This window comes from Rana temporaria, chromosome 12 (genome assembly GCF_905171775.1).
Source record: "Rana temporaria chromosome 12, aRanTem1.1, whole genome shotgun sequence".
NCBI classification, from domain to species: domain Eukaryota; kingdom Metazoa; phylum Chordata; class Amphibia; order Anura; family Ranidae; genus Rana; species Rana temporaria.
Genome location: NC_053500.1, coordinates 138,230,168 through 138,243,238, shown reverse-complemented (window position 1 = coordinate 138,243,238; position 13,071 = coordinate 138,230,168). Strand labels below are relative to the sequence as shown.

Genomic DNA, 13,071 nt, shown 5'->3' with positions numbered 1-13,071 from the left:
CAGCCTGGGTCATGGCGGTCATCAGCCAGCCTGGGTCATGGCGGTCATCAGCCAGCCTGGGTCATGGCGGTCATCAGCCAGCCTGGGTCATGGCGGTCATCAGCCAGCCTGGGTCATGGCGGTCATCAGCCAGCCTGGGTCATGGCGGTCATCAGCCAGCCTGGGTCATGGCGGTCATCAGCCAGCCTGGGTCATGGCGGTCATCAGCCAGCCTGGGTCATGGCGGTCATCAGCCAGCCTGGGTCATGGCGGTCATCAGCCAGCCTGGGTCATGGCGGTCATCAGCCAGCCTGGGTCATGGCGGTCATCAGCCAGCCTGGGTCATGGCGGTCATCAATCAGCCTGGGTCATGGCGGTCATCAACCAGTCTGGGTCATGGCGGTCATCAACCAGTCTGGGTCATGGCGGTCATCAACCAGTCTGGGTCATGGCGGTCATCAGCCAGCCTGGGTCATGGCGGTCATCATCCAGCCTGGGTCATGGCGGTCATCAGCCAGCCTGGGTCATGGCGGTCATCAATCAGCCTGGGTCATGGCGGTCATCAGCCAGCCTGGGTCATGGCGGTCATCAGCCTGCCTGGGTCATGGCGGTCATCAGCCAGCCTGGGTCATGGCGGTCATCAGCCAGCCTGGGTCATGGCGGTCATCAGCCAGCCTGGGTCATGGCGGTCATCAATCAGCCTGGGTCATGGCGGTCATCAACCAGCCTGGGTCATGGCGGTCATCACCAGTCTGGGTCATGGCGGTCATCAACCAGTCTGGGTCATGGCGGTCATCAACCAGTCTGGGTCATGGCGGTCATCAACCAGTCTGGGTCATGGCGGTCATCAACCAGTCTGGGTCATGGCGGTCATCAACCAGCCTGGGTCATGGCGGTCATCAACCAGCCTGGGTCATGGCGGTCATCACCAGCCTGGGTCATGGCGGTCATCAACCAGTCTGGGTCATGGCCCCAAAAGCAGAGGAGGGGGACCCCGCCCCAAAGACAGAGGAGGGGGACCCCGCCCCAAAGACAGAGGAGGGGGACTCCACCCAACAAGAGAGGAGAGGACCCCACCCAACAAGAGAGGAGAGGGCTCCACCCAACAAAAGAGGAGAGGGCTCCACCCAACAAAAGAGGAGAGGGCTCCACCCAACAAAAGAGGAGAGGGCTCCACCCAACAAAAGAGGAGAGGGCTCCACCCAACAAAAGAGGAGAGGGCTCCACCCAACAAAAGAGGAGAGGGCTCCACCCAACAAAAGAGGAGAGGGCTCCACCCAACAAAAGAGGAGAGGGCTCCACCCAACAAAAGAGGAGAGGGCTCCACCCAACAAAAGAGGAGAGGGCTCCACCCAACAAAAGAGGAGAGGGCTCCACCCAACAAAAGAGGAGAGGGCTCCACCCAACAAAAGAGGAGAGGGCTCCACCCAGCAAAAGAGGAGAGGGCTCCACCCAACAAAAGAGGAGAGGGCTCCACCCAACAAAAGAGGAGAGGGCTCCACCCAACAAAAGAGGAGAGGGCTCCACCCAACAAAAGAGGAGAGGGCTCCACCCAACAAAAGAGGAGAGGGCTTCACCCAACAAAAGAGGAGAGGACTCCACCCAACAAAAGAGAGGAATCCACCCAACAAAAGAGGAGAGGACTCCACCCAACAAAAGAGGAGAGGACTCCACCCAACAAGAGAGGAGAGGACCCCACCCAACAAGAGAGGAGAGGGCTCCACCCAACAAAAGAGGAGAGGGCTCCACCCAACAAAAGAGGAGAGGGCTCCACCCAACAAAAGAGGAGAGGGCTCCACCCAACAAAAGAGGAGAGGGCTCCACCCAACAAAAGAGGAGAGGGCTCCACCCAACAAAAGAGGAGAGGGCTCCACCCAACAAAAGAGGAGAGGGCTCCACCCAACAAAAGGGGAGAGGGCTCCACCCAACAAAAGGGGAGAGGGCTCCACCCAACAAAAGAGGAGAGGGCTCCACCCAACAAAAGAGGAGAGGACTCCACCCAACAAAAGAGGAGAGGACTCCACCCAACAAAAGAGGAGAGGACTCCACCCAACAAAAGAGGAGAGGACTCCACCCAACAAAAGAGGAGAGGGCTCCACCCAACAAAAGAGGAGAGGGCTCCACCCAACAAAAGAGGAGAGGGCTCCACCCAACAAAAGAGGAGAGGGCTCCACCCAACAAAAGAGGAGAGGGCTCCACCCAACAAAAGAGGAGAGGGCTCCACCCAACAAAAGAGGAGAGGACTCCATCCAACAAAAGAGAGGAATCCACCCAACAAAAGAGGAGAGGACTCCACCCAACAAAAGAGGAGAGGACTCCACCCAACAAAAGAGGAGAGGGCTCCACCCAACAAAAGAGGAGAGGGCTCCACCCAACAAAAGAGGAGAGGGCTCCACCCAACAAAAGAGGAGAGGGCTCCACCCAACAAAAGAGGAGAGGACTCCACCCAACAAAAGAGGAGAGGACTCCACCCAACAAAAGAGGAGAGGGCTCCACCCAACAAAAGAGGAGAGGGCTCCACCCAACAAAAGAGGAGAGGGCTCCACCCAACAAAAGAGGAGAGGGCTCCACCCAACAAAAGAGGAGAGGACTCCACCCAACACATACTGAATTCTTCTGGGTGGACTTCTGGTAGTTAAAAAGGAGGAAGGTAAAACAGTTAGTCAATGTTCTTTAAAAGTTACAGGTCCTCTTTAGGCGATGCAATACTACAAGCAGGAACATGGCTGGAACATTTGGTGTCCGGGTCCTATTACCCGGGCAGGACTGTTTGTCTATAATCGTGATTTTCACCGTCAGCCGCGGCGAAGATCGAGGCGAGGAGTGAAAACAAAGACGCGGTAATGCGCCAGGAATGTGTCGTTGACCTGCCAGGACCTGGACGTCTCCGTCTCAATTATCACAATGTATTTGTTTACAGCGGGTTACATAACACACGTCAGGTCTCAACAATACATGCAGCCGTCATAGGATGGAGCGAAGTACGCACAGAGGAGGAGGGGACTGCAGAGGATTATGGGAAAGAAACGCTGCATGCTTACCGGTACGGCTGAGTCTCCTCTAGGAAGAGCATCTGCTCCTGGACACTGGCGCTGACTTTCAGCTCCTTCACCACCACCTGGGTGCTGGCGAGCCCCGCATTTACCTCCCCCAGCAGCACCTGCACAGCAAGAGAGACATAGAAAGGGTTAAACATGGAGATTTACAAAGAAATGGTTTTCTGGGGGTTGGGGGGAGGGGGTCGTTTGGTGGTACGTTGGCTGAATGTGCCGCATTGTTTAACCCCTTCCATAGAGGGCACTTACGCACCTTCCCGCCCAAGCCAATTTTCAGCTTTCAGCACTGTCGCACTTTGAATGACAATTGCACGGTCATGCTACACTGTACCCAAACAAAATTGGCGTCCTTTTTCCCCACAAATAGAGATTTCTTTTGGTGGTATTTGATCACCTCTGCGATTTTTTTTTTTTTGCGCAAAAACTAAAAAAAGACTGAAAATGTTGAAAAAAAATAAAGTTTTTATTTTTTTCTGTAAATTTTTTTGTAAATAAGGAAGTTTTCTCTTTCAATTACGGGCACTGATATGGCGGCACTGATGGGCACCGATGAGGTGGCACTGATGGGCACCGATGAGGTGGCACTGATGGGCGCTGGTATGCGGCACTGATGGGCACTCATAGGCGGCACTGATGGCCACTCATAGGCGGCACATATGGGCACTCATGGGCGGCACATATGGGTGGCACTGATGGGTACTTATGGGTGGCACAGATGGGCACTGATAGGTGGGCACTGGGCACAGATTGGCACTGTGAGGTGGCACTGATGGACACTGTGGGGTGGCATTGATGGACACTGAGGGGTGGCACTGATGGATCCATTTTGCCAATCAGTGCCCATTTGTGGGCACTGATTGGCATCTTTTTTTTTCTGTCTTTTTTTATTTATATTTTTTTTACTATTTTTTTTTTTTTTTTTTTGCCCATTTTTTTTTTTTTTTATTCCCTGGTGGTCCAGTGTGACGCGAGTGAGGAAGAGCCATCAACGGCTCTTCCTGTTTACATCATGATCAGCCGTGATTGGACACGGCTGATCACATGGTAAAGTGTCTCCGTGAGAGACTCTTTACCTAGATCGGTGTTGTGGGGTGTCAGACTGACACCCTGCAACAACGATCGCCGCGATGCGCGCCCCCGGGGGGACGCAGCGGCTCAATATCCTGAGGACGTCATATGACGTCCAGTCAGGATTAGGCAACCACTTTGCCGACGTCAATCTGTCATTGGCGGGCGGCAAGTGGTTAATTTTTTATCACGCCTGCGATGTATTGCTTTGGCCCGAGTGGCAGCATTCCTGCGTTTAGGTGTGTGGTCAGAAGGGCAGTAAAATCACAGCTCAGCCGCCTGCCTTTACCGCCCCCCTGAACAAGCCCTAACACTTGTCGTCCCTCCCCTAGTCTGTGACTGGACAGTAAACCAGTATGTCCCTTGTTAACCAATTGGCTTCTTGTGCTGCTGCTCCCTCCCCCTCTACAGGGATTGCAAGAGGCTGATAAACAAGTTCAGGGACTTTCTCTCTTTACATATATGAACAAATTGGACGACACCGAGGAGGCTGAACAGTTTTCTTCTCTTTTCTTCACAACATGCGGGGAAAATTATCACCACTTATCGAATGCGCTGCAATACCCCAAAATCGCCAGCAGAGGGCGGCGCACTCACCTTGCCAAACCAGCCTCGGCCTATCTCCTTCAGGTACAGCAAGCTCTGTCTTCCCAGGTCGGTGGATTTGAGAAGTTGCACTGCAAGGAAAGGAAAGAAGAAGAAATGATGATACATTGTTGCCCTCGCACTCCGCCAGTCCCCCCCCCCCCCCCACTCCGTATTACACGCTCAGCCTTCTGGACTTCTCCTGTGCTACCCCCACCTTCTCTGAGATTCCCTTCTCCATGCCATTGGGCACTCTCTAACCCAGCCAACCCTTTCACTGCCAGAGACTTTTTTTTACACACATTAACCCCTTCAATACCGGCCACACCCCCCCCCCCTTCCTGCCCAGGCCAACTTTCAGCGTCGCACTTTGAATGAAAATCACGCGGTCACGTAACACTGCGCCCAAATTATATTCATATCGTGTTTTCACACAAATAGAGATTTTCTTAGTTTCTGTTATAAAATTTCACAAATAAGTAATTTTTCTTCTTCACAGAGGGGCACTGATGAGGCTGCACTGATGGGAACTGATTGGCCCTGATGACCGATTGGCACTGATGAGGCTGCACTGATTGTCACTGATGAGGCTGCACTGATGATAGGACATTGATGAGGCTGCACTGATGGGCACTGATTGTCAGTGATGAGGCTGCACTTATGGGCACTGATTGTCCCTGATGACCTATTGGCACTGATGAGGCTGCACTGATGGGGCACTGATTAGGTTGCAGATTGTCACTGATGAGGCTGCACTGATGATGGGACACTGATGAGGCTGCACTGATGGGGCACTGATGAGGCTGCACTGATGGGCACTGATTAGGCTGTACTGATGGGCACTGATGAGGCTGCACGGATGGGACACTGATGAGGATGCACTGATGATGGGACACTGATAAGGATGCACGGATGGGCACTGATTAGGCTGCACTGATTGTCACTGATGAGGCTGCAAGGATGGGACACTGATGAGGATGCACTGATGATGGGACACTGATGAGGCTGTACCGATGGGCACTGATTGTCACTGATGAGGCGCAGATGATGGGACACTAATGAGGCTGCGCTGATGGGACAATAAAGTGGCTGCGCTGATGGGACACCGACGAGGCTGCGCTGATGGGACGCCGACGAGGCTGCGCTGATGGGACGCCGACGAGGCTGCGCTGATGGGACGCCGACGAGGCTGCGCTGATGGGACGCCGACGAGGCTGCGCTGATGGGACGCCGACGAGGCTGCGCTGATGGGACGCCGACGAGGCTGCGCTGATGGGACGCCGACGAGGCTGCGCTTCATGGGACGCCGACGAGGCTGCGCTTCATGGGACGCCGACGAGGCTGCGCTTCATGGGACGCCGACGAGGCTGCGCTTCATGGGACGCCGACGAGCCCAACTCTGGATGAAGGAGAACAGGAGGCACCCTTGGACAGCAGCATTGCCAGTCCAGGGGGGGTGTTAGATTTACTAGCAGATTTAAATACACTAACAAATTGAAGCCAAACTCCAGCCACACTTAATCCGTTACAGTCTTGTTTCTTTAGGGATAAAGGTTCTACAGCAATAAATACAAGCTGATCATTGGCCTCGACCCTCTAACTGATACATATGCAGGAGAGCCCGATCTGCTGAAAAAAACAACAGACTTACTGGCAGGATCACCAGATGAAAATAAAGGAAAGAAAACGAATGCAGCCGTCACGCCTAATGATAGGTAAGCTGCAATATAAGAAATGTTTGCTTTGGGGTTTAGCACAGCTTTAAGGTGTCATCAGAACAGGAAGAGGGGAAATCCTCCAATGAGGACACTCGCTTTGGGGGGAGGGACTCCCATCTCACCCCCCCTTTTCCCATCCAATAATACAGACATGTTGGCTTTAGATTCACCATAATTTTCTTTAAGGGTACAGGAACATGCCGTGATCACAAGCAACCAATCACAATCCATTATGATGCTCCTTACTGCAAACGGAAGGCTCTGATTGGTTGCTGAAAAGTGTATTCTGACAATGTAATTCAGTATCTGGATCGGCTCAGGAGCCATTCGGACAATTGTGATAACAAGCTCCGCCCTTCCCGGGAGAGCAGCCATTGGCTGCAACACAGACTAAGGCTTCTTTCTTGGCCCCTGACAATGGGGCCCTCTGAAGACATCCAGTCCCATCCTTCCACGCGTGACACAATGGAAGATTCCGGGTGCCCACCATGCCGCACTTTGTGACGTCGCGGCGCCCACCTCCTTCGTGTGACATTTTCGGGCCCCTCCAGGCTCCCATGCCCGCCGGCCCACCAGGCTGCCCCTTGAATTCCAGAGGCGAATACCAACCCCCGGCCACCAACAATGGGCGCCATTGTCCGGAAGCCTGGCACAGGCCAGCACGCCTTCTCCACACTGGACACTGGGGCCGCTCTGTAGCGCCACTTCAGGGCCGCATGAAAAGGCGCCATTGTCCCCGGGAAGGCTTGAAGGGCCTTTGTGACTTCTCATCGCAATCTAAATTCCGGGAAGATTCCAGTCCTACACGCCAGAGAAAAAACGCCGGCAACCATTGTCCATCCAATTCATATCTGGAATCCCACCGACTACACCTACCGAGGCCGCAGCGCACGGCACAATGGCGCGCCCAACGCGGGGCGAGGTCTACAGCCAACAACAACCTCCCGGAAAATCTGTGTCTTGATAGAGTGACCAGAATCCACCACTAGATAGAAAGTGTCCGTCTATAGAACACGCCGGAGGAATCGCCAGCAACCATCGTCCATCCAATTCATATCTAGAATCCCACTGACTACACCTACCGAGGCCGCAGCGCACGGCGCAATGGCACGCCCAACGTGGGGCCGGGACGTCTACAGCCAACAACAACCTCACCCTGACCTCCCGAGAAATCTGTGTCCTGATAGAGATCACAAGAAAACACAATTAGATACAAAGTCTCCGTCTATAGAACATGTCGGAGCAATGGCGGCTGGTGCTCAAATTTTTTTGGGGGGGCGCAAACTCTGAAAAAAAAAACCCACCCATTAATTGCAGCCACTGTGCCCATCAAACGTTGCCACTGTGCCCCAAAATGCTGCCACTGTGCCCATCAAACGCAGCCACTGTGCCCATCAAACGCAGCCACTGTGCCCATCAAACGCCGCCACTGTGCCCAAACGCCGCCACAGTGCCCATCAAACGCAGCCACTGTGCCCATAAAACGCCGCCACTGTGCCCATCAAACGCCGCCACTGTGCCCATCAAACGCCGCCACTGTGCCCATCAAACGCCGCCACTGTGCCCATCAAACGCCGCCACTGTGCCCATCAAACGCCGCCACTGTGCCCAAACGCCGCCACTGTGCCCATCAAACGCCGCCACTGTGCCCAAACGCCGCCACTGTGCCCCAAACGCCGCCACTGTGCCCCAAACGCCGCCACTGTGCCCATCAAACGCCGCCACTGTGCCCAAACGCCGCCACTGTGCCCATCAAACGTTGCCACTGTGCCCATCAAACGCAGCCACTGTGCCCATCAAACGCAGCCACTGTGCCCATCAAACGCAGCCACTGTGCCCATCAAACGCAGCCACTGTGCCCATCAAACGCAGCCACTGTGCCCATCAAACGCAGCCACTGTGCCCAAAATGCTGCCACTGTGCCCCCCCGTCACTTAATGCAATGCATGAACCTTTCTATGGGGATTAGAGCGGTGCAGAAGAGGGGGGGGCGCACCGTCGCTATGTCAGCGGAATCGCCAGCAGTCATTGTCCATCCAATTCATATCTGGAATCCCACCGACTACACCTACCGAGGCCGCAATGCACGATGCAATGGTGCGCCAAACGCGGGGCGATATCTACAGCCAACAACTTCAAAGTGATCCCCGAGAAATCTATATCCTGATAGAGATCACCAGAATCCACAACTAGATACAAAGTGTCCGTCTATAGAACGTGCCGGTGGAATCGCCGGCAACCATTGTCCATCCAATTCATATCTGGAATCCAACTGACTACACGTACCGAGATTGCAACGCACGGCGCAATGATGCGCCCCAACGCGGGGCCATGTTCTACAGCCAACAACAACCTCACCCTGACTTCCCGAGAAATCTGTGTCCTGATAGAGATCACCAGAATCCACAACTAGACACAAAGTGTCCGTCTATGGACAACGCTGGTGGCATCACCATTCCAACCGGCACCATCAAAGTTGGCTACATTGTTTGTAAGTTTTTGTATTCCACAATATACAAAAGTTCTACTTTGCAGGTCCCATAACCTTGCACAGTAGCCCCCAACCTCCCATAGTGGCTACTGTCCCCCCTAGGCCCCCTGAAAGCCTCCAGCCATCCCCAGTGCCCCCCCCCAAACTCCCCTAGAGAACCCCTGAGAGCTATCAGCCTCCACAGTGTCCCCCAGTCTACTGCAGAGCCGCCAGCTCTACATAGTGCCCCCAACCCCCCTAGCTCACACAGTGCCCCCTAACCTCCCCTAGGGGCCCACAGTCCCCCTAGATCCACTGAGGGCGCTCAGCCCCCACAGTGCCCCCCCCCAAACTTCCCTAGAGGACCTCCGAGAGCTCTCAGCCTCCAGTGTCCCCCAGTCTACTGAAGAGCCGCCAGCTCTCCATAGTGCCCCCAACCCCCCAGCTCACACAGTGCCCCCTAACCTCCCCTAGAGGCCCACAGTCCCCCTAGATCTACTGAGGGCGCTCAGCCCCCACAGTGCCCCCCCTCCCCAAACTTCCCTAGAGGACCTCCGAGAGCTCTCAGCCTCCAGTGTCCCCCAGTCTACTGAAGAGCCGCCAGCTCTCCATAGTGCCCCCAACCCCCCAGCTCACACAGTGCCCACTAACCTTCTCTAGGGGCCCACAGACCCCCTAGATCTACTGAGGGCGCTCAGCCCCCACAGTGCCCCCCAAACTTCCCTAGAGGACCTCTGAGAGCTCTCAGCCTCCAGTGTCCCCCAGTCTACTGAAGAGCCGCCAGCTCTACATAGTGCTCCCAGCTCACACAGTGCCCCCTAACTCGAGGTCTAGAGGTCAATAGTCCCCTTAGACCAGGGATCCTCAAACTACGGCCCTCCAGCTGTTGTAGAACTACACATCCCATGAGGCCTTGTAATGCACTGACATTCACAGACATGACTAGGCATGATGGAAATTGTAGTTCCTGAACAACTGGAGGGCCGTAGTTTGAAGACCCATGCCTTAGACCCACCAAGAGTCTACTGCAGAGTCCCCAGCCTTTGATAGTGCTCCCCCCCCCCCCCAACTCTGCTAGAGGCCCCCCCGAGGGCTCTAAGCCTCCACAGTGTCCCTTAACCTCCCCTAGAGGCCAACAGTCCCCTTAGACCCACCAAGAGTCTTCTACAGAGTCCCCAGCCTTTGATAGTGCTCCCCAACCTCCCAGCGCACACAGTGCCCCCTAACCTCCCCTAGAGGCCCACAGTCCCCCTAGACCCCCCCTGAGAGCTCTCAGCCTCCACAGTCCCTCCCCCCATCTTCCCATGAGCGCCCTGAGGGCTTCCAGCCTCCACAGTGTCCCCCAGTCTACTGCAGAGCCTCCAGCTCTCCATAGTGCCCCCAACCTCCCAGCTCACACAGTGCCCCCTAACCTTCCCTAGAGACCAATAGTCCCCCTAGACCCACTGAGGGGGCTCTGCCCCCACAGTGCCCCCCCCCCAACTCTGCTAGAGGCCCCTCGAGGGCTCTAAGCCTCCACAGTGTCCCTTAACCTCCCCTAGAGGCCAACAGTCCCCTTAGACCCACCAAGAGTCTTCTACAGAGTCCCCAGCCTTTGATAGTGCTCCCCAACCTCCCAGCGCACACAGTGCCCCCTAACCTCCCCTAGAGGCCCACAGTCCCCCTAGACCCCCCCTGAGAGCTCTCAGCCTCCACAGTCCCTCCCCCCATCTTCCCATGAGCCCCCTGAGGGCTTCCAGCCTCCACAGTGTCCCCCAGTCTACTGGAGAGCCTCCAGCTCTCCATAGTGCCCCCAACCACCCAGCTCACACAGTGCCAACTCGCCTAGAGGCCCAAACTCCCCCTAGACCTGCTGAGGGCGCCCATCCCCCACAGTGGCCCCCCAATCTCCCCTAGAGGCCCCCAGAGAGCTCTCAGCCTCCACAGTGCCCCACTGCGCTGACTTCTGATTGGATGCCGCAGACCATTACATAACTGATGCTGTGCTGAGGCCTCGTCTCCACCCGTCACCAGAGAGTCTCATTCCTTCTGCTATGAAGAATTCAGCAGGAGGAGGAAGACTGCAGCATGAGAGTGAGGGGGGAGGGGGGGTTCATCCAGCGTACACCGGCTGAGGATGAGTCGTCCTTGGAAGGACTGTGAATTATTCATGGTGGAGAAGTAGAGGGAATGATATTAACCTGAATATATAAAAATACAGCCCAACACTGCCAGGGCTCTGTGTCAATGCTGGCACAGCCGCACTATTTAAAGGGGACCTGTCACCAGCACAGCCGTACTATTTAAAGGGGACCTGTCACCAGCACAGCCGTACTATTTAAAGGGGACCTGTCACCTGCACCGAAGCACTATTTAAAGGGGACCCGTCACCTGCACAGCCTCACTTTTTAAAGGGGACCCGTCACCTGCACAGCCTCACTTTTTAAAGGGGACCCGTCACCTGCACAGCCTCACTTTTTAAAGGGGACCTGTCACCTGCACAGTCTCTCTATTTAAGGGCACCCGTCACCAGCACAGCTGTGATATTTATTTAAAGGGGACCTGTCACCTGCACAGCTGTGATATTTAAAGGGGACCTGTCACCAGCACAGCCGCTCTATTTAAAGGGGACCTGTCACCAACACAGCCGCTCTATTTAAAGGGGACCTGTCACCAACAAAGCCGCTCTATTTAAAGGGGACCTGTCACCAGCACAGCCGCTCTATTTAAAGGGGACCTGTCACCAACACAGCCGCTCTATTTAAAGGGGACCTGTCACCAACAAAGCCGCTCTATTTAAAGGGGACCGGTCACCAGCACAGCCGCTCTATGTAAAGGGGACCTGTCACCAGCACAGCCGCTCTATTTAAAGGGGACCTGTCACCAACACAGCCGCTCTATTTAAAGGGGACCTGTCACCAACAAAGCCGCTCTATTTAAAGGGGACCTGTCACCAGCACAGCCGCTCTATGTAAAGGGGACCTGTCACCAGCACAGGCGCTCTATTTAAAGGGGAACGGTCACCAGCACAGCCGCTCTATTTAAAGGGGACCTGTCACCAGCACAGCCGCTCTATGTAAAGGGGACCCGTCACCAACAAAGCCACAAATCATATCTTCCAACGATCGATTTTAAATTCACTTACCTGTGTTGTGGTATATCAAATCGACTTGAGATTGCTTATTCAAAATGAGGAGAGATTAAAGTGACACCACTTCAACTTATAGGGGGTGTTCACTTAAACTTCGTACATAAAGGCTAAGCCAGGTATAGTTCAATCATCCAATCACATGCCAACTGATTGCCTCTCGGGGGATCAGGAAGGAATTTTCTTTATTTATTTTTTTGCCTTCCTCTGGATCAACGGTGGGTATAGGATTGTGTACATATATATATGTGTGTGTGTGTGTGTGTGTGTGTGTGTGTGTGTGTGTGTGTGTGTGTGTGTGTGTGTGTGTGTGTGTGTGTGTGTGTGTATGTATGTATGTATGTATATGTATATATATACACCTAAATACGGTATTTAACCACTTGACCACCAGGCCTATTCTGGCACTTCTCTCCTTCATGTGAAAATCACAATTTTTTTGCTAGAAAATTAATTAGAACCCCCAAACATTATATATTTTTTTTTAGCAGACATCCTACGGAATAAAATGGCAGTCATTGCAATACTTTTTGTCACACCGTATTTGCGCAGCGGTCTTACAAGCGCACTTTTTTTGGATAAAAATCACTTTTTTGAATTAAAAAATAAGACAACAATACATTTTGCCCAATTTTTTTATATATTGTGAAAGATAATGTTACGCCGAGTAAAATGATACCCAACATGTCACGCTTAAAAATTGCGCCCGCTCGTGGCATGGCGTCAAACTTTTACCCTTAAAAATCTTGATAGGCGACGTTTAAAAAATTCTACAGGTTGCATTTTTTGAGTTGCAGAGTAGGTCTAGGGCTAGAATTATTGCTCTCACTCTAACGATCGTGGCGATACCTCACTTGTGTGGTTTGAATACCGTTTTCATATGCGGGCGCTACTCGCGTATGCGTTTGCTTCTGCGCGCGAGCTCGTTGGGATGGGGCGCTTTAAAAAAATTTTTTTTGGTTTTCTTATTTATTTTTATTTAGTTTTATAATTTTTTACACTGAAATAAAAAAAAAAAAAATTGATCACTTTTATTCCTATTACAAGGAATGTAAACATCCCTTGTAA

General features: G+C 53.5%; 1 protein-coding gene across 5 annotated transcripts in view; it reads right to left on the bottom strand.

Moving 5' to 3' along the window:
* AATK (apoptosis associated tyrosine kinase) overlaps positions 1 to 13,071 on the bottom strand; it is a 64,653-nt gene that overhangs the window by 40,492 nt on the left and 11,090 nt on the right. For all 5 annotated transcript variants that reach the window (XR_005744497.1, XR_005744498.1, XR_005744499.1 and 2 more), the window contains exons 3-4: positions 4,701 to 4,780; positions 3,021 to 3,139 (exon numbers count right to left, since the gene is read on the bottom strand). Coding sequence is in view for 1 of the 5 variants with exons in the window: in XM_040330943.1 (XP_040186877.1) it covers positions 3,021 to 3,139; positions 4,701 to 4,780 (199 nt within the window). In the remaining 4 variants the exon portion in view is untranslated. The remainder of the gene's footprint in view (positions 1 to 3,020; positions 3,140 to 4,700; positions 4,781 to 13,071) is intronic.